The following is a 22,613-nucleotide window of genomic DNA, read 5'->3' as shown; positions in this document are numbered from 1 at the left end:
CTCCCCGCGTCCCTGTGTCTGTCCCCGTGTCCGTCCCGGTGTCCCAAGCCCTGTCCCCGTGTCCCGTTGTCCGTCCCCGCGTCCCGCGCGCGGGGCCCGGGGCGAGGCGTGGCCTCGGCGGGGCGTGGCCGGGGCGTGGCCGGGGCGTGGCCGGGGCGTGGCCGCTCGGAGCCGCCGGAGCCGCCGGAGCCGCCGCGCCCGCGATGGAGCCCAACAGCCCCCGCAAGATCCAGTTCACGGTCCCGCTGCTGGAGCCGCACCTGGACCCGGAGGCGGCCGAACAGGTGCGGGGACACCGCGGGGACACCGCGGGGACACCGGGGGGGCCGCGGAGCAGCGAGCCGGGGGGGCTCCGGGGGGCTGCGGGCACGGCGGGGGCACGGCCCGGCCGGGGGTGGCACCGCCGGGCCGGGGGTGACGCGGGGACAGCGGCGGCAGGAGGGAGCAGCCCCCGGTGCCGGGGCCACCCGCGCGGAGCGGCTGCCGCCGTCCCCGGAGCCCCGCGGGGCCGTGGGGCGGGGGGGGGACGGTGCCAGGGCCATGTGCCCGCTCTGCGCGACGCCACCGGGACCCCCGGGACCCCCCAGCCCCTGCTCCCGTCAGGGCCGGTCCCGGAACGGGCCCGGGCACGGGGGGACCCCGCGGGGACACGGCCGGGGACCCCCGGGCACCCCGAGCCCCTCCTGCCACCTCCCCGGGGGCTGCAGGGGACAGGGGGGGTCCGGGGGGACCCCTCGGCCCCACATCGCCCGCGGGGGCTTAATTGGGGTGAGGAGAAGAGGGGGGGGGGTCCCTGCCGTGTCCTCCCAGCCGGGGGTCGTGGGGATGGGGGGCCAGGACCCCCGCGGTACCAGCGGAGCGGGGGCGATGTCACCGAATGGGCCCATCCGGGGCCACCACCGGGCTCGAGGGCAGCAGCGCGGGGTCCCCAGGAGGGAGGGGAAGAGTTTGGGGGTCCCCAGGAGGGAGGGGAAGAGTTTGGGGGTCCCCAGGAGGGAGGGGGAGAGCGGGGAGGGGGCCCGAGCCCCCCAGTACCCAGCAAGGGGCACCCCCAGCCCCGTCCCCATCCCCTCGGGCACTGCCCAGCCCCGGGCACCCCCTGCCCTGCCCTGCCTCAGTTTCCCCTCGCGGGGCTCTCACCCGGTGCCTCTCAGGGCCCTGGGGTGGGTGGGGGTGACCCCGGCCCCGTGCGGTGGCAGCAGGTGACACTGCCCATGTCCCCTCCCTGCTCCTCTTTCTGGGGTGCCCCTCGCAGTGATGGGGGGCTCGGCCGTGTCCCCCCTCTCCGGGTGTCACCGCGGTGTCCCCGTGTCCTGCAGGGTCAACCCCAAATCTGCCCAGCCCCACCTTCCCAAGGGGGACCTCGTCCCCCCCGTGTCCCCCCCGTGTCCCCCCCGTGTCCCCCCGCAGGCCCGGAGCCGCTGACCCCCATCCCAGCCAAGCCCCCGCTGTTTCCTCTCCTGTGTCCCCCCCTATTTCCCCCCCTGTTTCCCCCTTTGCCCCCCCCGTTTGCCCCCTATTTGCCCCCATTTTTGCCCCCTGTTCCCCCTCATTTGCTCCCCTATTTCCCCTGTTTGCTCCCCTGTTTCCCCCCTATTTCCCCCCTGTTTCCCCCCTCTTTGCTCCCCTATTTCCCCCCCATTTCCCCCCTGTTTTCCCCCCCGTTTGCCCCCTGGCTGCCAGGCCCAGCCCAGGCCTTTGTCCTGCCCCTCTGCCCGTGTCCCCAAGTCCCCCCGAGTCCTCGGGCACCATCCCGGGGGGGTTTTGCCCGGCCGTGCCGATCCGAGCCGGGCCGGGCCGGGCCGGGCCGAGCCCCTCCCGCTGCCGCCCGGTGCCCGCTCCCGGTGCCCGCTCCCGGTGCCCGCTCCCGGTGCCGGTGTCGGCCCCGTCCCGGCTGCCCCCGGATCCGCCGCGCTCCTTAATCGATGCTGGAGATTGATCTAAAAATAGCGGCGGGAGGGAGCGGGGATGGAGGGATGGAGGAGGGATGGGGGATGGAGGAGGGAGGAGGGAGGGGAGGACGGAGGGAGGGAGCGGGGGGGGGGGTAGGACCAGCGCATCCCCTCCCCGGAGCCTCGCCGGGATCCCCCGCCCGCCCCGGACCCCCGGAATGGAGGGGAGGGGGCTCAGCCGGGGGTCCCGGCTCCACCCGGGTCACCTTGAGCAGGTGGCACCGCTGTCCCCTCCCCATCCCCGCCCCGGGGGTCGCAAAGGGCGGGGGGGGGGGTGGGGCTCGGCCTCGCCCCGCACCCGCGGGAGGCTCCGGAGGGGCTGCGGCGTCCCGGGGGGGGTCGCGGCTTCTCGGGGTCCCTCCCGGAGCTGCGGGGGCTGGGGGGGACCCCAAACCCGCCCATCCCCACCGCAGGGGGGCCGGGGGGTCCCCGACCCCAACGTGGGGGGGTCTCGGGGGGGTCCGCGGCGGGGCCGGGGCGATTCCCGGCCGTTCCCGGTTCCCGCTAATCTCGGTTCACATCCAGCCGCGTTTCCATGGCAACGGGGCCGGCACGGGAGGATGCGCCGGGGGCCGGGGGGGTGGGCAGGGGCCACCCGGCCGCTCGCCCGCATCATTAGCATCTCATCAGCATCTCATTAGGCAGCCCGCCTCATTAGGGAATCCTCGCTGGGAAATCCGTTTGTGGGAGGCGCTCAGTTACTGGGTCAGCGGGGAAAGGGGGCGCGGGGTCAGCGCTGTCCCCACTGCCAGCACTGTCCCCATTGTCACCGCTGTCCCCCGCTGGCCCCACGGCCACCGCTGTCCCCACCACGGCCACCAACCCCCGCAAAGGGCAGCGGCCTTGTGGCCGGAGCGGCTCCGGGTGACCTTGGGCAAGGGCAGGGCCGCAGAGGAAGGGCAGGGCCGCCGCTGTCCCCGCGTCTGTCCCCGCGTCTGTCCCCGCGTCTGTCCCCGCGTCTGTCCCCACGCGCTTCCCGCCGCCGGGTATAATTAGCTCCGCGATGGAAAAGCCACGTGTGTCCGTGTGTCCGTCCGGCCGCTGGCCCCGCGGGGCCGCCACCGCCCTGGGGACGGTGACACGGCGGGCACAGGGCCACCACCGCCCTGGGGACGGTGACACGGCGGGCACAGGGCCAGTGGGGCAAGGCCAGGGGTCCCAGTTCTCTGTCTGAGGGTCCCAATTCCCTGTTCAGAGATCCCAGTTCCCCGTTCAGGGGTCCCAGTTCCTGTCTGGGGTCCCAGCTCTGTGTCTGGGGGTCCCAATTCCCTGTCCGGGGGTCCCAATTCCCTGTCCAGGGGTCCCAGTTCCGTGTCTGGGGTCCCAATTCCCTGTTCAGAGATCCCAGTTCCCCGTTCAGGGGTCCCAGTTCTGTGTCTGAGGGTCCCAATTCCCTGTCCAGGGTCCCAGTTCCTGTCTGGGGTCCCAGCTCCATGTCCAGGGGTCCCAATTCCCTGTCTGGGGGTCCCAATTCCCTGTCCGGGGGTCCCAGTTCTGTGTCTGGAGGTCCCAGTTCTGTGTCTGGAGGTCCCAGTTCCTGTCTGGGTGTCCCAGTTCCTGGCCGGGGGTCCCAATTCCCTGTCCGGGGCTCCCACTTTTCTCTTTTGTCCCCCCAGATCCGGAGGCGCCGCCCCACCCCGGCCAACCTGGTCCTGAGCAGTGACCAATCGTCCCCAGGTGGGTGCCAGCGGTGTCCCCGCGTCCCCCCCCGGCCCCAGCCCACCCAGGGACCCCCCCAAGGTGCTCAGAGACCCCAAATTTGCTCAGGACAACCCCCAGCGTGCTCAGGGACCCCCTAATGACACTCAAGGAGCCCCTAAATGACTCAGGGACTCCTCCATGTCCTCAGGGACCCCCCAAAAATGCTCAGTGACCCCCACATGATGCTCAGGGACCCCCCTCACATTCCAGGACCCCCCTCCCCGCTGTCAGGACCCCCACACATGGGGGGGTGGGACCCCAATCCCCGTGACAATGGGGGGGGGGGGCGCTGGGGGTGGTGGCGCTGTCCCCATGAGACCCCCAGGGGACAGAGACCCCCCCGGTGGGGCTGGATGGACCTCGGGGGGTGCAGGATGGGCCCCCCCAGCCCTCATTGACCCCGGGGGGTGCAGGATGGGCCCCCCCAGCCCTCATTGACCTCGGGGGGTGCAGGATGGGCCCCCCAGCCCCCATTGACCTCGGGGGTGCAGGATGGGCCCCCCCAGCCCTCATTGACCCCGGGGGGTGCAGGATGGGCCCCCCCAGCCCTCATTGACCTCGGGGGGTGCAGGATGGGCCCCCCCACCCCTCATTGACCCCGGGGGGTGCAGGATGGGCCCCCCCAGCCCTCGCTGACCTCGGGGGTGCAGGATGGGCCCCCCCAGCCCTCATTGACCTCGGGGGTGCAGGATGGGCCCCCCCAGCCCTCGCTGACCTCGGGGGGTGCAGGATGGGCCCCCCCAGCCCTCATTGACCTCGGGGGGTGCAGGATGGGCCCCCCCAGCCCTCGCTGACCTCGGGGGGTGCAGGATGGGCCCCCCCAGCCCTCATTGACCTCCTGTCCCCCCCCCAGAGATCGATGAGGACCGGCTGCCCAACCCCCTGCTGAAGGTAGGTGACACCGCCCGGGGGGGCTGCGGGGACCCCCGGGGGACCCCCCCAAAGCCGGGAGAGCCCCCCTGAGCCGCGCTCATGTCCCCCCCCCTCCCCAGTCCGGCCTGGCCATGTCCCCCCGGCAGAGGAAGAAGGTGTCCCGCAGCACCCCCACCATGAAAGGTACAGGGGGGGACACTGGGGACACTGGGGGACACTGGGGGGACACAGGAGGACATGAGGGGACATGGGGGGACACGGGGGGGCGGGGGGTCACAGGGACACCGGGGGGACATGAGGGGGGCACAGGGGGAGACATGGGGGAACACAGGAGGGGACAGGAGGGGACACAAGGGGATACAGGGGGACATGGGGGGACATGATGGGACATGAGGGGATACAGGGGGACACAGGGGGGGACACAAGGAGGGCACAGAGGAGGACATGGGGACACGGGGGGGACAGGAGGGGGGCACAGGGAGGACACGAGGGGATACAGGGGGACATGGGGGACATGATGGGACATGAGGGGGATACAGGGGGACAGAGGGGGGGACACAAGGGGGGCACAGAGGAGGACATGGGGACATGAGGGGGGCACAGGGGGGACACGAGGGGACACGAGGGGATACAGGGGGACATGGGGGACATGACGGGACATGAGGGGGATACAGGGGGACACACAGGGGGCACAGGGGGGTGGCAGCCCCCCCGGCACCGCGGGGGACGGGTGTGTGCGTGTCCCCTCCCCGGTGTCCCCTCCCCGCACTGGCCTCGCTCCCCGCCACCACCACGAGGCCACCCGGGCGGTGTCGCCGGGAGGGTGGGGACGGTCACCAGGGCCCCCCCCGCGCCCCCCCAGCGCCGCTCCCTGCCCGGCAGAGCTGCAGATGATGGTGGAGCATCACCTGTGCAAGCAGGCGCAGGGCGGCGACGACGACGAAGAGGTGGCGGCCACCGCCCGCTGCCACCGCGGCGACCCCGACCCCGAGCACCGGCACAGCCCCGGCGGCCACCGTGAGTGGGGGGGGGGCGCTGGGGGGCACTGGGGGCACCGGGGGGGCTCCGAGGTCACCCCCTGTGCTGTGACACCCACAGGGACCCCCGGGGATGGGACACCCCAGGCCGGGACACCCCAGGCTGGGACACCCCGGGCCGGGACCCCCCAAGCCGGGACCCCCCGGGCCGGGACCCCCGGGGCCGTGCGGCGCAGCCGGGCTGAGGACGGGACCCATATAGAGCCTGGGGACAGCGCGGGCAGCGGCCACTAGGTACGGCCTGGGGACACTGGGGACACTGGGGACGCTGGGGGTATTGAAGACACTGGGGACATTGGGGGTACTGGGGGCATTGGGGGTACCTTAAGTACTGGGGGTACTGGGGACACTGGGGGTGCTGGGGACACTGGGGGCATTGGAGGGATTGGGGACATTGGGGACACTGGGGGTGCTGGGGACACTGGGGGCATTGGAGGGATTGGGGACATTGGGGACACTGGGGACACTGGGGACACTGGGGACACTGGGCTGGGGCAGTGTAGGGGCACTGGAACATGGCACTGTGGCTCTAGGGTGGCACTGGGACATTGAACTGGGACACAAGGGTGGCACCGGGACACCGGACTGGGGCAGTGGGACACGAGGCTGGGACACTGGAGGGGCACTGGGACACCTGGAATGTCACTGGGATTTCACGGGGACACTGGGATGTCACTGGGGTGTCCCTGGGGTGTCACTGGGATGTCACTGGGATGTCACTGGGGTGTCCCTGGGGTGTCACTGGGGTGTCCCTGGGGTGTCCCTGGGATGTCACTGGGACACTGGGATGTCACTGGGGTGTCCCTGGGGTGCACTGGGACACTGGGATGTCACTGGGATGTCACTGGGACACTGGGATGTCACTGGGGTGTCCCTGGGGTGCACTGGGACACTGGGATGTCACTGGGATGTCACTGGGATGTCCCTGGGGTGTCACTGGGATGTCACTGGGGTGTCCCTGGGATGTCACTGGGACACTGGGATGTCACTGGGGTGTCCCTGGGATGTCACTGGGGTGTCACTGGGGTGCACTGGGACACTGGGGTGTCACTGGGGTGTCCCTGGGGTGTCACTGGGGTGTCCCTGGGGTGTCACTGGGATGTCACGGGGACAGTGCCAGAGTCAGGGTGGCCCTGCTGGCATAGGGACAGTGTCAGGGGTGTCCCCTGCCCCGGTCTCCAGCGCTGTCCCTGTCCCTTGTCCCCAGGTGTGGCCGCCGCGGACGCCAGCGCAGATAGATTTTTTTATTCCGTTTTCTAAGATTTTGGGGCTGCCCAGAATTCTTTTGGGATTTTTTTATTTATTTTATTTTATTTTATTTTACTCCCACGGGCAGGTCCCCACTGGGCGGGGGGGGGGGGGGGTCTGGTGACAACGCCAGGACTGTCCCCTCCCCCTGGGGACCTCAGGGCAGGTGACACGTGCCACACACCCCCCCCCCCCACCCCCACCGCCACCCTTGGGTGACACCGGGGACACTGAGTGACACCCTGAGTGCCCCCACCCCCACTGCCACCCCCCGGCTCCCCAGGGCGGGTGACAAATGCCACCCAACCCCCCCCCCCCCCCCGGTGACACTGGGGACACTGTCCAGACCACCCCCCCCCCCCCCAATCACTGCCACCCTCGGGGTGTCCCCTGGGCCCTCCCCCCCCACCTGTGCACACCTGGGGGGGACACCTGGACACGGGGAGGGGACCCGGGGAGGGGGGGACAGGGACACTCGCGTGCACACGGACACGGGGGGAGGGGGACAGGGACACGGGGGGGGGGCGCAGGGACCCCCCCCCCCCCCAGCCGGAATTAAAGGGATCCTTTCCCCCCCCGCCTCCTGCTTGGGCCGCGCCGGGGGGGGGCAGGGGTGGGTGGGACCCCCTTTTGGGTGGGGGGGAGGGGGTCCAAACCAATTTTTGGGGTTGGGGGGAGTCAAAAACCCCTTTGGGTTGTGGGGTGGGGGTCGGGACCCCCCTCTTGGGTGCTTGGGGGGGGTCAGGACCCCCTTTTGGGGGCAAAGGGGGCTTCAGGCCTCCCCCCCCCCATATGTGTTGGGGGGACCCCAGACCCAGTTTGGGCGTTTGGGGGGGGTCAGGACCCCCCTTTTGGGGTCTGAGGGGGCTCCAGGCCTCCCCCCCCCATATGTGTTAGGGGGACCCCAGACCCAGTTTGGGTGCTGGGGTGGGGTCGGGACCCCCCTTTTGGGTACTGGGGGGGGTCAGGACCCCCTTTTTGGATAATGGGGGGGCTCCAGGACCCCCCTTGGGGCTGCCCCCCTCCCCGGGTTCTGCCCCCTCCCCAAATTCCACCCCCCCCCCTCAATGGCCGGAGCGCGGCCGTGGTGGCGGCGGCGTTTATTAATTAACTCGTTAATTAATAATTAATTGCTCGTTAGCGGCGGCGCGGGGGGGGGGGGACACACCACATGCGGAGGGGGTGGGGGGGAGCTCTGCCAGCGGTGACCGAGGGGGGGACACGGAGGGGACACGGGGGGGGGGGACACGGGGTACAAAAATACAAACACGGGGTGGGGGGGAGCGGGGGGGGCCGGGCGTTCCCGAACATTCCTGAGCATTCCCGGGACGGTCTGGAACATTCCTGGGGCTGGATCCTGGAAGATCCCAAGGCTGGATTTGGGATCCTGGAGCATTCCCAGGGCTGGATCTGGGATCCTGGAACATTCCTGAAGCTCAGTTTGGGATCCTGGAATATTCCCGAGCCTGGATTCGGGATCCTGGGACAAATTCCCAAGGCCAAATCCAGGATGCTGGAAGATCCCAAGCCTAGATCCAGGATTCTGGAATATTCCCGGATCCGAGGTTGGATCCATGGAGTCCCCAAACATTCCAGGGTTCCCAGGGCTCACTGGAGCTGGAGGGGGCGGCTGGACCAGAATGTGGGAACATTCCGGAACATTCCGGAACATTCCGGAACATTCCCAGCATTCCCGAGCACTCCCGGGATGTTGCAGGAACCGGGGACGTTCCAGGGACGCGCCAGAGCCAGGGGACATCAGAGTGGGACCCATCCCTGTCCCCGCCACTCCCTGTCCCCATTGCCACCCACGCCGCGCCAGATGGGACCTCCCTGTCCCTGTCCCTGTCCCCATCCCTGGCCTTGTCCCCATCCCTGTCCCCTGTCCTGTCCCTGTCCCTGGGCAGGATGGGGACAGGGCACAGTGCCACCCTCACAGTGTCACCACCACACCAAGGGGAGCGCGGTGGCCCTGATGGTGACAGCCTGTCCCCCCCGGCTGTCCCCAGCCTGTCCCCCCCCGGCTGTCCCCAGTGCCACCGGCCCCGCCCCAACCCCTCCCAAGCAGGAAAAGCGTTTTTAAAAATCCCAAAGGACCGAGCCCGGAGGAGGCCCAGGGGTGGCAGTGAGGGATCGGTGACACCGGGACAGAGGGGACAGCCTGGGGGGCTCCTGGCACAGTGGTGACACCGGGCCTGGCACAGCAGTGACACCAATCCTGGCACAACGGTGACACCAATCCCGGCATGGTGGTGACACCGGGCCTGGCACAGCGGTGACACCGGGCCTGGCACAGCGGTGACACCAGTCCTGGCCCAGCAGTGACACCGGGCCTGGCACAGCGGTGACACCAATCCTGGCATGGTGGTGACACCGGGCCTGGCACAGCGGTGACACCGGGCCTGGCACAGCGGTGACACCAGTCCTGGCACAGCAGTGACACCAGTCCTGGCACAGCAGTGACACCGGGCCTGGCACAGCGGTGACACCAATCCTGGCATGGTGGTGACACCGGGCCTGGCACAGCAGTGACACCAGTCCTGGCCCAGCAGTGACACCGGGCCTGGCACAGCGGTGACACCGGGCCTGGTACAGCGGTGACACCGACCCAAGCCCGGCCCCAGGGGCTCCTGGCACAGATGGTTCTGAACTCGATGGCATCGAAGACGAGACGGTGTCACTCTGCTGGACAGGGACCTGCCAGGAGGGGACAGTCACCGCCATGTCCCCAACTCCCGGTGTCCCCAACTCGCTTCTCCCGCTGTCCCCGCCCCTTCTCCCGCTGTCCCCACCCCTTTCCCAGTTTCCCCGCCCTGTCCTGGTGTCCCCGCCCCTTCTCCCGGTGTCCCCGCCCCTTTCCCGCTGTCCCCACCTGGCTCCTCCCCCCGCTATTCCACATCCCCGTTCTCGCTGTGGGTCCCGGTGGCCGCGGGCTCCTCGCACGGGGACAGCTCATCGATGGACGCCTGGTTGGTGATGCCTGGGGGGACACGGGCAGGGTCACCGGGGACTCCCCGGAACTTCTGTCCCCACCAGGGCCACCCCCCTGGACGGCCCAGGTTGTGCCACCCACGCCGTGCTTGTGTCACCTCCCAGTCTGGGGACACTGGGACAGAACTGGCCCTGAGCAGTTCGTGGTGGTCCCCAACCCCTCCCCAGTGGCCATGCTGGCCACTGGTGGTCATAGTGGCTGTAGTGACCGTGGTGGCCGTGGTGGCCATAGGGGCCTTGGTGGCCATAGTGGCTGTGGTGACCACGTTGGCCGTGGTGGCCATGGTAGCTGTGGTGGCTGTAGTGGCCATGGTGGCCCATAATGGCTATGGTGGCCGCGGTGGTGCATAATGGCTGTGGTGGCTGTGGTGGCCACGGTGACCATTGGTGGCCACGGTGACCATTGGTGGTCATGGTGGCCATTGGTGGCATGGTCATGATGAACGTGGTGGCCCTACTGGCCATGGTGGCCCATAATGGCCACGGTGGCCATTCCCTACCACTGGCCGCCCTCTCCTTCCACTTCTGCTTGTTCTCCTGGATGTGCTTGGTCCAGGTGGAGCGGAACCCGGCCAGGTCGGCTTTGATGTCCTCCAGGTGCTCATCCAGGGACGGCTGCCGCCACTGCGAGCTGGGGGACAATGGGGACAGCTGGCAGCGGGCCAGGGCCACCGCTGCCACCACAGGGCACAAGCCTCGGGGACAGGGACGCCCACCTGGGCTGCTGGGCGGCCGCGGGGTTGCCCTTGGCCTTGGAGCCGTCCTCGGCCAGCGGCGTCACCAACTTCTCGGCCACGTCGGTGAGCACCGAGAACGTCGGCTCCACGATGAAGTCGATGAACCCTGGGGACAGGAGGGGACACGGCGCTGCTGGGGACACACCGGGGACAGCGTGGGGATGGCGTGGGGACAGCGAGGGGACGGCACGGGGACGGGACCTCGCCCGGACTCACCGATCTGCGACTGGGCCACCAGCGTGGAGGTGCGGTCGCAGAGGGGCGAGAAGGGCAGCCCCAGCTCGGCCTCCTTGTCCCCCTGGCAAGGCAAGGGACATCTGTGGTGTCCCCACGGGGTGTCCCCCGCGTCCCCCCGCCCGGCCCCGGCCCTACCTGCCGGAAGAACTCCTCCATGAGGGCCTTGGTCCAGCGGCTGTGCACCGCCCACTGCTTGGTGGGGTGGCTGATGTCGGCCGCGTGCAGCAGCAGCGACAGCACCTTGGACTTGTCCAGCCTGGGGACAACAGCCCAGATTGTCCCCAAAGAGCCACCCCGCCACCCCTGGGGACACGTCTGGGGGCTGGCCACCGCCCCCACCCACCTCTCCAGCTGCTGCAGCGCCGTCTTCATGGACTTGACCTGCTGGAAGTGGCAGGACATGTCGGTGGCCAGGACCATCTCGATGACCAGCGCCCGCAGCTCGCTGCGGGGACAGAGGGGACACGGTCAGGGGACAGCACGGGGACAGGGTGGGGACAGCGAGGGGACAGCGAGGGGACCTTACGCGAACTCGTCCTTGGTGAGGTTGACAAAGATGTTGAGCTCCTCGTCCTGCATCAGGCGGAACACGGCGCTGATGTGGTGGTTCTCCAGCACCGAGCGGTCGTTGTACAGGATGGCGGTGTCCGACCTGGGGACACCATGGGGACACCATGGGGACACCAATGGGACACTGGGCATGGGGACAGGGCCCCTGCAGCGAGGGGTGGCCCTGGGTGGCAGCACGGCTGTGTCCCAGCTGTGTTGGTGGCCCTGAGCGTTCCCCAGGTGTCCCCAAGGTGCCCCAGTGACGCCAGGGTGGGTCTGCAGCAGTGCCTGGTACACGCCGTGCCACCCACACCGTGCTGTGCCACCCAAGCCATGCTGTGCCACCTGTGCTGTGCCATGCTGTGCCACATCTGCTGTGTCAGGTGTGCCATGCTGTGCCACCTGTGCTGTGCCATGCTGTGCCACATCTGCTGTGCCACCTGTGCTGTGTCCCCCATGCCATTCTGTGCCGTGTCACCATGCCATGCCATGTCCCTGTGCCATGCCGTGTCCCTGTGCCATGCTGTGTCCCCTGTGCCATGTCATGCCACCCGTGCCATGCCGTGTCCCCCATTCCATGCTGTGTCCCTATGCCATGCCATGTTCCTGTGCCATGCTCTATCCGTGTGCCATGCTGTGCCACCCGTGCCATGCCGTGCCCTGTCCCCGTGCCCTCACTTGGTCTGGATGTGGAAGCTGTTCGTTGTCCCCGTGTGCTCAAAGTCGTGGATGGCGGCGGCGAAGACGATGGCCAGGAGCTCGATCTCGGACAGGCAGTGCTGGGGACAGGGACGGGCACAGGGACAGGGACAGGACAGGGACGGGGACAGGGACAGCAAGACAGGAACAGGAATGGGAACAGGGATGGGACAGGGACAGGGATGGGACAGAGACAGCGAGTCAGGGACAGGGATGGGGACAGGGCCACCCCCACCATGAGTGTGCTGTGACAGCCGTGTGGGGACAACGGGCAGCACATGCACCAGGTGCCACCACACGCGTGACAGTTGTGTAGGGACAGTGGGGCACAGCCGTGTGCCAGGTGCCACCCCACATGTGACAATTGTGTAGGGACAGTGGGGCACAGACGTGTGCCAGGTGCCACCCCACATGTGACAATTGTGTAGGGACAGTGGGGCACAGACGTGTGCCAGGTGCCACCCCGCGTGTGACAACCGTGCACAGTCACATTCCAGGTGCCACCCATGCGTGTCCCCCAGTGCCACCCTGGGGACGTTCCCATGGCAACGAGCACTGCCAGGCGGTGGGGACAGGCGGGTGGCGCGGTGCCAGCCCTGGGGACAGCCCCGTGTTTGTCCCCGTGTCCCCGTGTCCCCGTGTCCCCGTACCAGCATGCCGGTGCGCAGCAGGAAGCAGTGCACGGTCTGGGTGACGTCGGCCGCGTGCACCTGGTTGTGGTAGGGGTTCCGGAACTTTCCGTAGCCGCCCTCCAGCGCCTCCAGCAGCGACGTCAGGAACGCGCCGGGGATCTGCCAGAGGGGACATCGGGGTGACAGGGGGGGGACAGTCCCCGAGGGGAAGCTCGGGGGTCCTGGAGGGGAGTTTGGGGCTCCCGGGGAGGGTTTTGGGGTTGTTGGGGTTTTTTTGGGGATGTTTTGGAGGATTTTGGATGTTGGGTCACAGCTTGAAGTGGACGTTGAGGTTGTGGGTGGGATTTTGGGGGGATTTTGGGGGGGGTATTTTTGGGGTATTTTGGGGTTCCATTCACACCTTGAAGCGGCTGTTGAGGTTGTGGGGGTTATTTTGGGGTATTTTGGGGTTCCATTCCCACCTTGAAGCGGCTGTTGAGGTTGTGGCGGGTGAAGAGCTCGAACACCACCGTGCGCAGTGAGTGCTCCTCGGCCGCGCGGTGCAGCGAGAACACATCAAAGCACCACTGGTCCAGCCCCTGCGGGGACACCGGGGACACCGCTGGGGACACTGGGGGGGCCCAGGAATGCCAGGGACGGACGGGAATTCCAAGCGTGCCCAGGAAATCCCAGTAGAGCCCAGTAAAACCCCAGTGAAGCCGAGGATTCCTGTTTATTCCCAGTTATTCCCATTTATTCCTAGCTGTTCCCCACTGATTTCCGGTGGTTCCCATTGATTCCCAAAGATCCCAGTGATCCCCAGATATTCCCATTGATTCCCAAATTCCCAGTAATTCCCAGTGGTTTCCAGAGATTCCCAGTGATCCCCAGATATTCCCATTGATTCCCAAATTCCCAGTAATTCCCAGAAATACCCATTGATTACCAAAGATTCACAGTGATTCCCAAATTCCCATTGATTCCCAGTAATTCCCATTGATTTCCAAAGATTCCCAGTGATTTCCAGTGATTCCCAGAAATACCCATTGATTACCAAAGATTCACAGTGATTCCCAAATTCCCATTGATTCCCAGTAATTCCCATTGATTTCCAAAGATTCCCAGGGATTTCCAGTGATTCCCAGATATTCCCATTGATTCCCAAAGATTCACAGTGATTCCCAAATTCCCAGTAATTCCCAGTAATTCCCATTGATTCCCAGATATTCCCATTTATTCCCATTGATTCCCAGTAAAACCCCAGTGATTCCCAGCAATTTCCAGAGACTGATTCCCATTGATTTCCAGATATTCCCAGATATTCCCATTGATTCCCGTTGATTCCCAGTTATTCCCAGCCATTCCCAGTGGCTCCCAGCAGCCCCCTCCCTTGGTTTTGGAGTTTTTTGGGGGTTTTTTTTTGGTACCTTCAGGCAGTTGAGGACGGAGGAGGAGTAGCTGGGCCCCACGGCCGTGTACGTCCGGCGGAACATCCTGGGGGGAGGCAGGGCTGGGGGGGCTGGGGGGGCTGGGGACCCCCGGGGCTGGGGACAGAGCTGGGGACACACCTGGGGCTGGGGACAGCCCTGGGGACACACCTGGGGCTGGGGACAGCCCTGGGGACACACCTGGGGACCCCTTGGGACACACCTGGGGACCCCTTGGGACACACCTGGGGACCCTCCTCGGTTCCAGGGACCCTCTTGGGTTTTGGGGACCCACCTGATGCTGGGGACAGTCCCCGGGTTTTTGGGGACCCCTCTGCTCTCAGCTCACCTCCCACAGTGTCACATCCTCCCCCGAGCTCTGTCCCCACTGTGTCCCCTCCGTGCCATCCTCGGTGTGTCCCTGTGTCCCCTGTGCCCTCCTCAGTGTGTCCCTGTCCCCCTGTGTCATCCTTGGGGTGTCCCTGTGTCCCCTGTGCCGTCCTTGGGGTGTCCATGTCCCTTCTGTGCCTTGCTCAGTGTGTCCCCCCCATGCCCTGCTTGCTGTGTCCCTGTCCCGCCCATGCCCCCCTCACCGTGTCCCTGTCCCCCCTGTGCCCTCCTGGGGGTGTCCCTGTCCCCTCTGTGCCCTCCCTGTCCCCATTGTGTCCCCCTTGAGGTGTCCCTGTGTCCCTGTCCCCTCTGTGCCCTCCTGTCCCCTCTGTGCCTCGCTCAGTGTGTCCCCCTCGCCCCCCTCGCCGTGTCCCCCGTCCCGTGTCCCCTTTTTGTCACCTCTCCACGAAGATGCCGGCCTGCACGGCGTGCACGATGCTGCGGAATTTGGGTTTCTCCTCGGCCCGGCGGCCCTTGGCCCGCGCCTGCTGCGTGAAGGTGGCGGCGAGCCAGTCCCGCACCTCGGAGGGCACGGCCGCGTCCGAGCCCATGTCCCGCAGCTCGTCCTCCGTGTCCAGCACCTGCCTGGGGGCACGGCGGCACTCAGCGCTGCCGTCCCCACCCCGGCACGGCCCCCAGCGTCCCCCGGGCGTCCCCGGGTGTTGGGGGAGATGGAACAAGACAAGGAAGCTTTGCAAATTGCCTGGCAAAAGGTTCTGAGAACACGGGAACCGTGAGAGAGATTGAAATGGAAGCAAGCTTGGAGATCCCTCAGTTACTGAACAACGGGAAAACAACGGCGTGGCTGGCTGAAAGTGATCTTTTTTTGGGTGAAACAAGACTCTCTGCTAGCAGGCAGGTCTAAGAGTCCGAGCAAACTCTGCCAGCTCGGCAGAAGAAGTCTAAAGAGGAGTTTTTAAGGTTTGAAATGTAGCACAGCATGGTAATAGAAGGAGTCTAAAGAGGAGTTTTTAAGGTTTGAAATGTAGCACAGCATGGTAATAGAAGAAGTCTAAAGAGGAGTTTTTAAGGTTTGAAATGTAGCACAGCATGGCAATGGAGTGATTCCTATAGGCCGGATGGAAATGCTCTAAGATTTGTATGTTGTACTAGATTGGTGAGTGAGAATCAGAATATTCAACACAGAAGATGATTTATTGTATTGGAACGGGAACTTCGCTCTCTTATCTCTTGTCTCTTATCTCTTGTCTCTTATCTCTTGTCTCTTGGCTCTTACTTTTCTATGCTCTTACCCCTTTTACTCTCTTGCCCTTTTGCTCTCTTACCCTCTCATCCTCTCTGCCCCTCTCTCCTCTCAGTCCTGCTCTGAGCTGTGCCCGGCAGCTCCCAGCAGGGCCCTGCACGTGGCCCTTTGCAATGAACCCCAAACCCCAAAAGGCCCCTGCCCCCAGGCCCTTTGCAATAAACCCCAAACCCCAAAAGGCCCCTGCACGTGGCCCTTTGCAATAAACCCCAAACCCCAAAAGGCACCTGCCCCCAGGCCCTGTGCAATGAACCCCAAATCCCAAAAGGCCCCTGCACTTGGCCCTTTGCAATAAACCCCAAACCCCAAAAGGCCCCTGCACGTGGCCCTTTGCAACGAACCCCAAACCCCAAAAGGCCCCTGCCCCCAGGCCCTGTGCAATAAACCCCAAACCCCAAAAGGCTCCTTCACGTGGCCCTTTGCAATAAACCCCAAATTCCACGACCCGCCCGCAGAGATCTCTCGTCTCCGTCCGTCCCGACCGTGTTACCCCCGTCAATCCCACACCTGGGGTGTCCCCAGGGTGTCCCCAGGGTGTCCCCAGGGTGTCCCCTGCCCACCTGGTCTCGTCAATGCACACGGCCTCGAGCAGGGAGGCCGCGTACTCCAAGTTGCGCTTCAGCTCCTCCACGCTCACCTCGCCTGCCTCGAGCTGCTTGACCAGGAAACGGAGCCTGGGGGGCACGGGGGGCACCCCCGGAACGGGGGGGACTGGGTTAGGGACAGCAGGGGACAGCAGGGACAGGGGGACACCCCTGGAATGGGGGGGCAGGGTTAGGGACCCCCAGAATGGGGGCGACGGGGGGAGCAGCAGGGACCACTGGCAGTGTGGGGACAGAGGGTTAGGGACACCCAGGGACAGCCCCAGGAAGGGACAGCGGGTTAGGGACACCCAGGGACAGTGGGGACCCCAGCACGGTGGGGGACAGGGACACCAGGGGACAGCCCTGGGGGGGACAGGGAGTTAGGGACACCTGGGGACAGATGGGACCCCTGGCACAGGGGGGTACAGAGGGTTAGGGACACCCTGCAATAGCCCAGGGAGGGGACAGCAGGTTAGGGACACCCGGGGACAGAGGGGCCAGCCCCCAGGTTGGGGACAGGGTGTTAGAGACTCCCAGGGTGGCATTGACCCCCCCAGGAGAGCAGGGACAGCCCCCCCCGCTGGGGACAGGAGGGGGTCACAGGAAGGGGACAGGGAATTGGGGGAGTCCTGTCTGGGGAGTGCCACCCCTGTGGCACTGGTGGCACCGCGACGTGGGGTGGCACAGGTGGCACGGGGGGGGGCCCAGGGTGGTGACAGCGTGGGGACACGGGCGCTGCCACCCTGCCAGCACAAGGACACGGCTGTGGCCGCCGCGGTCACCGGAGCCACGCGCTGGGGAGGGGCCACCACGTCCCCCGACAGTGACGGTGACAGTGACAGTGACAGCGAGGGGGGCCGGGGGGAGCGGGGGGGGCACAAACGTCACCAGCGCTGCCGTGACCTTGGGGACAGCGATTGTCACCTTCTCGTGCATGGCGGCCACCCCCGTGGGGACCCTCAGGGACCCCCCCTTGGGGACAGCCACCCCCCGGGCCCCCCGCCTTGGTGACCCCCGTGTCACTCGTGGGGACAAGGGGACAAGGGTCAGGCTGTGCCACCCTGCCGGGTGCCACCCCCGGGCCACCTGCCACCACCATGTCCCCTGCTGGTGACCCCCGTGTCCCCAGGGCCACCCCACGGGTGACAGGGTGGCCTCAGGGACCCCGGGGACTGTCACCCCTGGGAATGGGGTGGGGGGGACACCAGGGGGGCTCAGGAGGGGACAGCCCCCACTTTGGGGACACGCGGTCACCCACCTGTGGGAGCAACACGTGGGGACACGCGTGTGACACCCCCGGAGTGCCACAACCCCCCCTGCACACACGTGTGTGACACCCCCACAGTGTCACCCCCTGCACCCCCATGTGTCACCCCCACAGTGTCACCCCCACAGTGTCACCCCCACAGTGTCACCCCCGTGTCCCCAGGGGCGCCCAGGTGTGTCCCACGCGTGTGCCCCGCCCCGCCTGTCCCCTCCCCGTGTCCCACACGTGTCCCCACGCGTGTCCCCACGCACGTGGTGCCCCCCGGGCCGCCCCCGCCCCACGGGGACCCCCCCCCCCCCCCGGGCGCCGCACGTGCCGCAGGTGGGCGCGGGGCACGTGAGCGCCTGGCACAGGTGAGGGGGTGGCACCCCCGGCAGCCCCCCCCGGTGACACGGAGGTGGCACCTGCGGCACCTGCGCTGTCCCCGCAGGCTTGGGGACACCCCGGGCTCGCTGTCACCCCGCGGTGACACCCCCAGAGCGCCACACGAGGGGAGGGGACCCCCAAGTCTGTCCCCAAGGGGGTCCCAAAGGAGGCGACACCCCAGGGGTCCTTGGGGACGGCCCAGGGTCCCAGGGGCCTTTTCAGGGGTGGGGGTCTTAGAGGGGGAGGGGGTCCCCAGAGTGGGGGGTCAGGGGTTGCTTGGGGTGGGATCCTCGGATGGGGCACGGGTCCCGGTTTGGGGGTCCCGGTTTGGGGTTTGGGGGTCCCAGTTTGGGGTTTGGAGGTTTGGGGGTCCTGGTTTGAGGTTTAAAGGTCCCAGTTTGGGTCTGAGGGGTCCTGGTTTGGGGGCCCCAGTTTGGGGTTTAAGGGTCCCAATTTAGGGTCTAAAGGTCCCGGTTTGGGGGTCCCAGTTTGCGGTTTCAGGGTCCCGGTTTGGGGGTCCCAGTCTGGGGTTTGGGGGTCCCAGTTTGGGGGGTGTCTCTCTTTCGGGGGTGTCTCTTTGGGGGTCCCCCCGGGGCTCTCTCTGGGTTTGGGGTCTCTCTCCTTGGGGTGTCTCTCTCTGGGTTCGGGGTCTCTCTTTGGGGCGGGGGTCCCGCGGCCGGGGGGTCACTCACAGCGCCCGCAGCTTGACCCAGACCTTCCTGCCGGGCACGGCCCTGGCGTCCAGCGGGGACGGGCACCCCCCGGCCGCGTCCAGCGCCGGCCGCTCCCGCTCCAGCCCCGGGAGGCTCCGCGGTGGCTCCATCGCCCCTGGGCACCGGCGGCGCGGCTCAGCCCGGCCCGGCTCCCTCCGGTAGCCGCGAGTCCTTCCCGGTCCCTCCCGGTCCCTCCCGGAGCCCCCCCGGTCCCTCCCGGAGCCCCCCGCGCCTCCCCCGGCCCCGGCTCCCGGTCCCTCCCGCACCCCCGGAGCCCCCGCGGCCCCGGCGGCTCCCCCGGCCCCGGTTGCCGGTGGCTCCTGCGGGCCCCGGTAGCGGCCGCAGCCCCGGCGGGCGCCCCCCCGCCCCGGCCTCCCCCCGCCCCCCGGTAGCCGGCGGCTGCGCAGGCAGCACCGGAGCCAAGATGGATCCGGGCACCGGGGGTGGGAGCACCGGCAGGGGAGAACCGGGGAGAGCCGGGAGGAGAGGCCGGGAACGGAGAACCGGGAGGGAGAGCCGGGAACCGAGAACGGGGCTCGGGGAACCGGGGATGGAGAACCGGGAACCGAGAACCGGGGGTGGAGAACCGGGAAGGGAGAACCGGGAATGGAGAACCGGGAAGGGAGAACAGGGATGGGAGAACCGGGAATGGGAGAACCGGGAAGGGACAACCGGGGATGGAGAACCGGGGATGGAGAACCGGCGGGAAGCGGGGGAGAAGCAGCGGGAGGGGAGCGGAGGAGCGGGGATGGCAGCGCCGGGATGGGCAGCGCCGGCACCGGGGATGCTGCGCGCTCCTACCGGGGGATGCTCGGCCGGTGCCGCCGGTGCCGCCGGTGTCGCCGGTGTCGCCGAGCCCCGGTCCCCGCGGCCACCGGCGCTGCCTCCGCCGCCCGGGGCTCGCCGCAACTTTCCCCGAGCCGGCACCGGCACCGGCACCGGCACCGGCGGGCGGGGCGGGGCGGGGGGAGCCGGGGGCGGGGGCCGGGACCGGGGGGTCCGCCCAGCCCCGCGCGGCGCCGGGACCCCCAGGGGAACGCGGGGGGGAGCGGGGGCTGCCCCGGGACCCCCCGAGGGGAGGGAGGGGGCCCGGGACCCCCCCGGGGGGCAGCCGGGACCCCCCCGGGGCTGTGCCCCAACCGGGGGGACCCCAAAACCTCCTGGAGCTGCGGGGGGGGCGGGGGGGGGGGGGGGGGGGTCAGGACCCCCGGGATCCGCGGGGCCAAAGGGGGAGGGGGAGGTGGCCCGGGACCCCCGGGGGTTGTGGGGGCGCCCCTGGGTTTGGGAGGGGTCAGAGCCCCCCGTGACCCCCCCGGTGCCCCCCAGCCCCGTCCATCCCCGACCCCCGGCAGGGCCCCTTTGTCCCCTCCCCTCGGGGGGGTCAGCAGCCCCCACCCCCCCCCAGTTGTTGTAGTCCTACCCAAACCCCCTCACCTGGGCTGGGGGGAGCACCTGGAGCTGGACCCCCCCACATCCCCTGCCCCCCACCCTGAGACCCCCCCCAGACCCCCCTGGAGCCCCTCGGGGGCGCTGCTGGCCTGGGGGGGGTCTCAGGGATGAACTCGGGGGGGTCTCGGGGCTGACTGGGGGGGTCTCAGAGATGGCCCGGGGGGGTCTCGGGGCTGACCCGGGAGGGGTCTCAGAGATGGGCCAGGGGGGGATTTGGGGTTCGGGGACCCCAGGGCTGACCCGGGAGGGGTCTCAGGGCTGACCCGGGGGGGTCTCAGGGCTGGCCCAGGGGGGTTTTGGGGTGCGGGGACCCCAGGGCTGACCCGGGGGGGTCTCAGAGATGGTCTGGGGGGGTCTCAGGGCTGGCCCAGGAGGGATTTGGGGTGCGGGGACCCCAGGGCTGACCCGGGGGGGTCTCAGGGCTGACTGGGGGGGTCTCGGGGCTGACCCGGGAGGGGTCTCAGGGATGGCCCAGGGGGGGATTTGGGCTGCAGGGACCCCAGGGCTGACCCGGGAGGGGTCTCAGGGTTGGCCCGGGGGGGTCTCAGGGTTGGGCCAGGGGTGGATTTGGGGTGCAGGGACCTCAGGGCTGACCCGGGAGGGTCTCAGGGCTGGCCCAGGGGGGGTTTGGGGTTCGGGGACCTCAGGGCTGACCCGGGAGGGGTCTCAGGGCTGGCCCGGGGGGGGTTTGGGGTTCGGGGACCCCCCCGCAGCCTCCCCGGCACGCGGGAGCGCAGCCCCCGAGCGATATTCAGGAATATTAATCAGCCTTTATGTAACGCCGTGGGTGGGAGCAGCGCCCACCTCGGCACCGCGGGGGGGGGGGGGGGGGGGGGGGCCAGGTGAGCCCCCCCCTCACCCCTGAGTGCGCCCCCACCCCTGGGTGCGCCCCCCCCCAAACCCGCCCCGCCCCCCCCAGGGTCCCCCCCCCGTCACCTCCGGCGGGTGATTCTGGGGGGGTGGGGGGGTCCCCTCTGTTTCATCCCCCCCCAAAATTCCAAAACTGAGGGGGGGTCTCCCTCCCCTCCCAGGGGGGGTCCCCCGGATTTGCAGCCACGGGCGGGACCCCCCCGGGGACACCTTGAGGGCCGAAACCCCAAATTTGGGCTCCTCCAGGCCCTCCTGGGGGTTCCTCCCACCCATTTTGGGGCCCTAAAAGTGATTTTGGGGGGTCCTCAAAATGATTTTGGGGGTCCTCAGAGTGATTTTGGATTTCTCGAACTGATTTTCGGGCTCTCCAACTAATTTCGGGGTCTCAAACCCGTTTGGAGCTTCTCCAACTGACTTAGGGGTGCTCGAACAGATTTTAGGGGTCTCAAAGTAATTTTGGGGGTCTTCAAACAAACTCGAGGGTCCTCAGAGTGGTTTTGGGGGTCCTCAGAGTGATTTTGGGTTTCTTGAACTGATTTTAGGGGTCTCAAACTTATTTTGGGGGTCTCAAACACATTTCGGGTTCTCAGATTGATTTGGGGATCCTCAAACCGATTTCAGGGGTCCCAAATTCATTTTTGAGGTCCGAAACGCACTTTGGGGTTCTCAGACTGATCTGGGGATCCTCAAACCGATTTCGGGGGTCCCAAACTCATTTTTTGGGGGGGGTCTCCAACTCATTTTGGGGCCACTCAAACCAATCTTAGAGCCCCGAGCTGCTCCTTTCGGGTTCCTCCCCCTCGTTTTTGGGGCTCCCCTGTGGCATTTCGGGGTTTATAAAAACCCCAAATCTGCACTTTCGTGGAACTCTCGGGGGGAGGGGCAGAGTTTTGGGGTGGGGGCGGCCCCGGGGGGGGGGGGGGGGGGTCCGTGGGCGGGGCCGGGTGGGCGCGCGCGAGACAAAAGCGGGAAAAGGGGGGGGGGGGGAGGGGGGGGGAGGTTCGGGAACGCTCCGGGCTCGTGATTGACGAGCCTGAAATAAATGGGAATAAATGGAATTAAATGGAATTAAATCCGTGCCGGGAGCGGGGAGGGGGCGGCCGAGCCCCTCGGGAGCGGGGGGGGGGGGGGGCGGGGGGGTCGCTCCGGGGTCGTTCCGCACCTCCCGCTGCTCGGGGGGGGCTGGTTTGGAATTTTGGGGTTTTTTTTCTTTTGTTTTTGGGGTTTTTTTGGGTACGGGGTCGTTCCCCTCCTCCCTACTCAGGGGGGTTTGATTTGGAATTTTGGGGTTTTTTCCTTTTGTTTTTGGGGTTTTTTTGGGTACGGGGTCGTTCCCCTCCTCCCTACTCAGGGGGAGTTGGATTTTCATTTTTGGGGTTTTTTTCCTTTTGTTTTTAGGGGTTTTTTTGGGTACGGGCTCGTTCCCCTCCTCCCTGCTCAGGGGGGTTTGATTTGGAATTTTGGGGTTTTTTTCCTTTTGTTTTTAGGGTTTTTTTTGGGTACGGGGTCGTTCCCCTCCTCCCTACTCAGGGGGTGTTGATTTGGAATTTTTGGGTTTTTTTTTTCTTTTGTTTTTGGGGTTTTTTTGGCGGGGTTGGGGTCGCTCCGGGGTCGTTCCCCCCCTCCCTGCTCAGGGAGGGTTTGATTT

General features: G+C 67.3%; 2 protein-coding genes across 2 annotated transcripts; one reads left to right on the top strand and one right to left on the bottom strand.

The window, feature by feature from the left end:
* The first annotated feature begins 155 nt into the window (after positions 1-155).
* PPP1R1A (protein phosphatase 1 regulatory inhibitor subunit 1A) lies at positions 156-7,937 on the top strand. The gene is made up of 7 exons (XM_036399873.2): positions 156-284; positions 3,569-3,629; positions 4,507-4,544; positions 4,646-4,709; positions 5,409-5,543; positions 5,625-5,797; positions 6,771-7,937. The coding sequence occupies exons 1-6, from the start codon at positions 204-206 to the stop codon at positions 5,795-5,797; spliced, it is 552 nt and encodes a 183-aa protein (XP_036255766.1). The 5' UTR covers positions 156-203; the 3' UTR covers positions 6,771-7,937.
* Positions 7,897-19,584, bottom strand: PDE1B (phosphodiesterase 1B). The gene is made up of 16 exons (XM_036399872.2): positions 19,448-19,584; positions 18,626-18,761; positions 16,277-16,390; positions 14,852-15,037; positions 14,063-14,129; positions 13,118-13,234; positions 12,675-12,815; positions 12,004-12,104; positions 11,303-11,428; positions 11,120-11,221; positions 10,912-11,032; positions 10,756-10,837; positions 10,519-10,645; positions 10,303-10,433; positions 9,684-9,791; positions 7,897-9,508 (listed from the first exon to the last, which is right to left on the bottom strand). The coding sequence occupies exons 2-15, from the start codon at positions 18,754-18,756 to the stop codon at positions 9,700-9,702; spliced, it is 1,638 nt and encodes a 545-aa protein (XP_036255765.1). The 5' UTR covers positions 18,757-18,761; positions 19,448-19,584; the 3' UTR covers positions 7,897-9,508; positions 9,684-9,699.
* Positions 19,585-22,613: the final 3,029 nt, after the last annotated feature.

Source organism: Molothrus ater, chromosome 30, assembly GCF_012460135.2.
Source record: "Molothrus ater isolate BHLD 08-10-18 breed brown headed cowbird chromosome 30, BPBGC_Mater_1.1, whole genome shotgun sequence".
Taxonomy (NCBI): domain Eukaryota; kingdom Metazoa; phylum Chordata; class Aves; order Passeriformes; family Icteridae; genus Molothrus; species Molothrus ater.
Note: the sequence above shows the minus strand (reverse complement) of the source record. Positions and strands in the feature narration are given on the sequence as shown.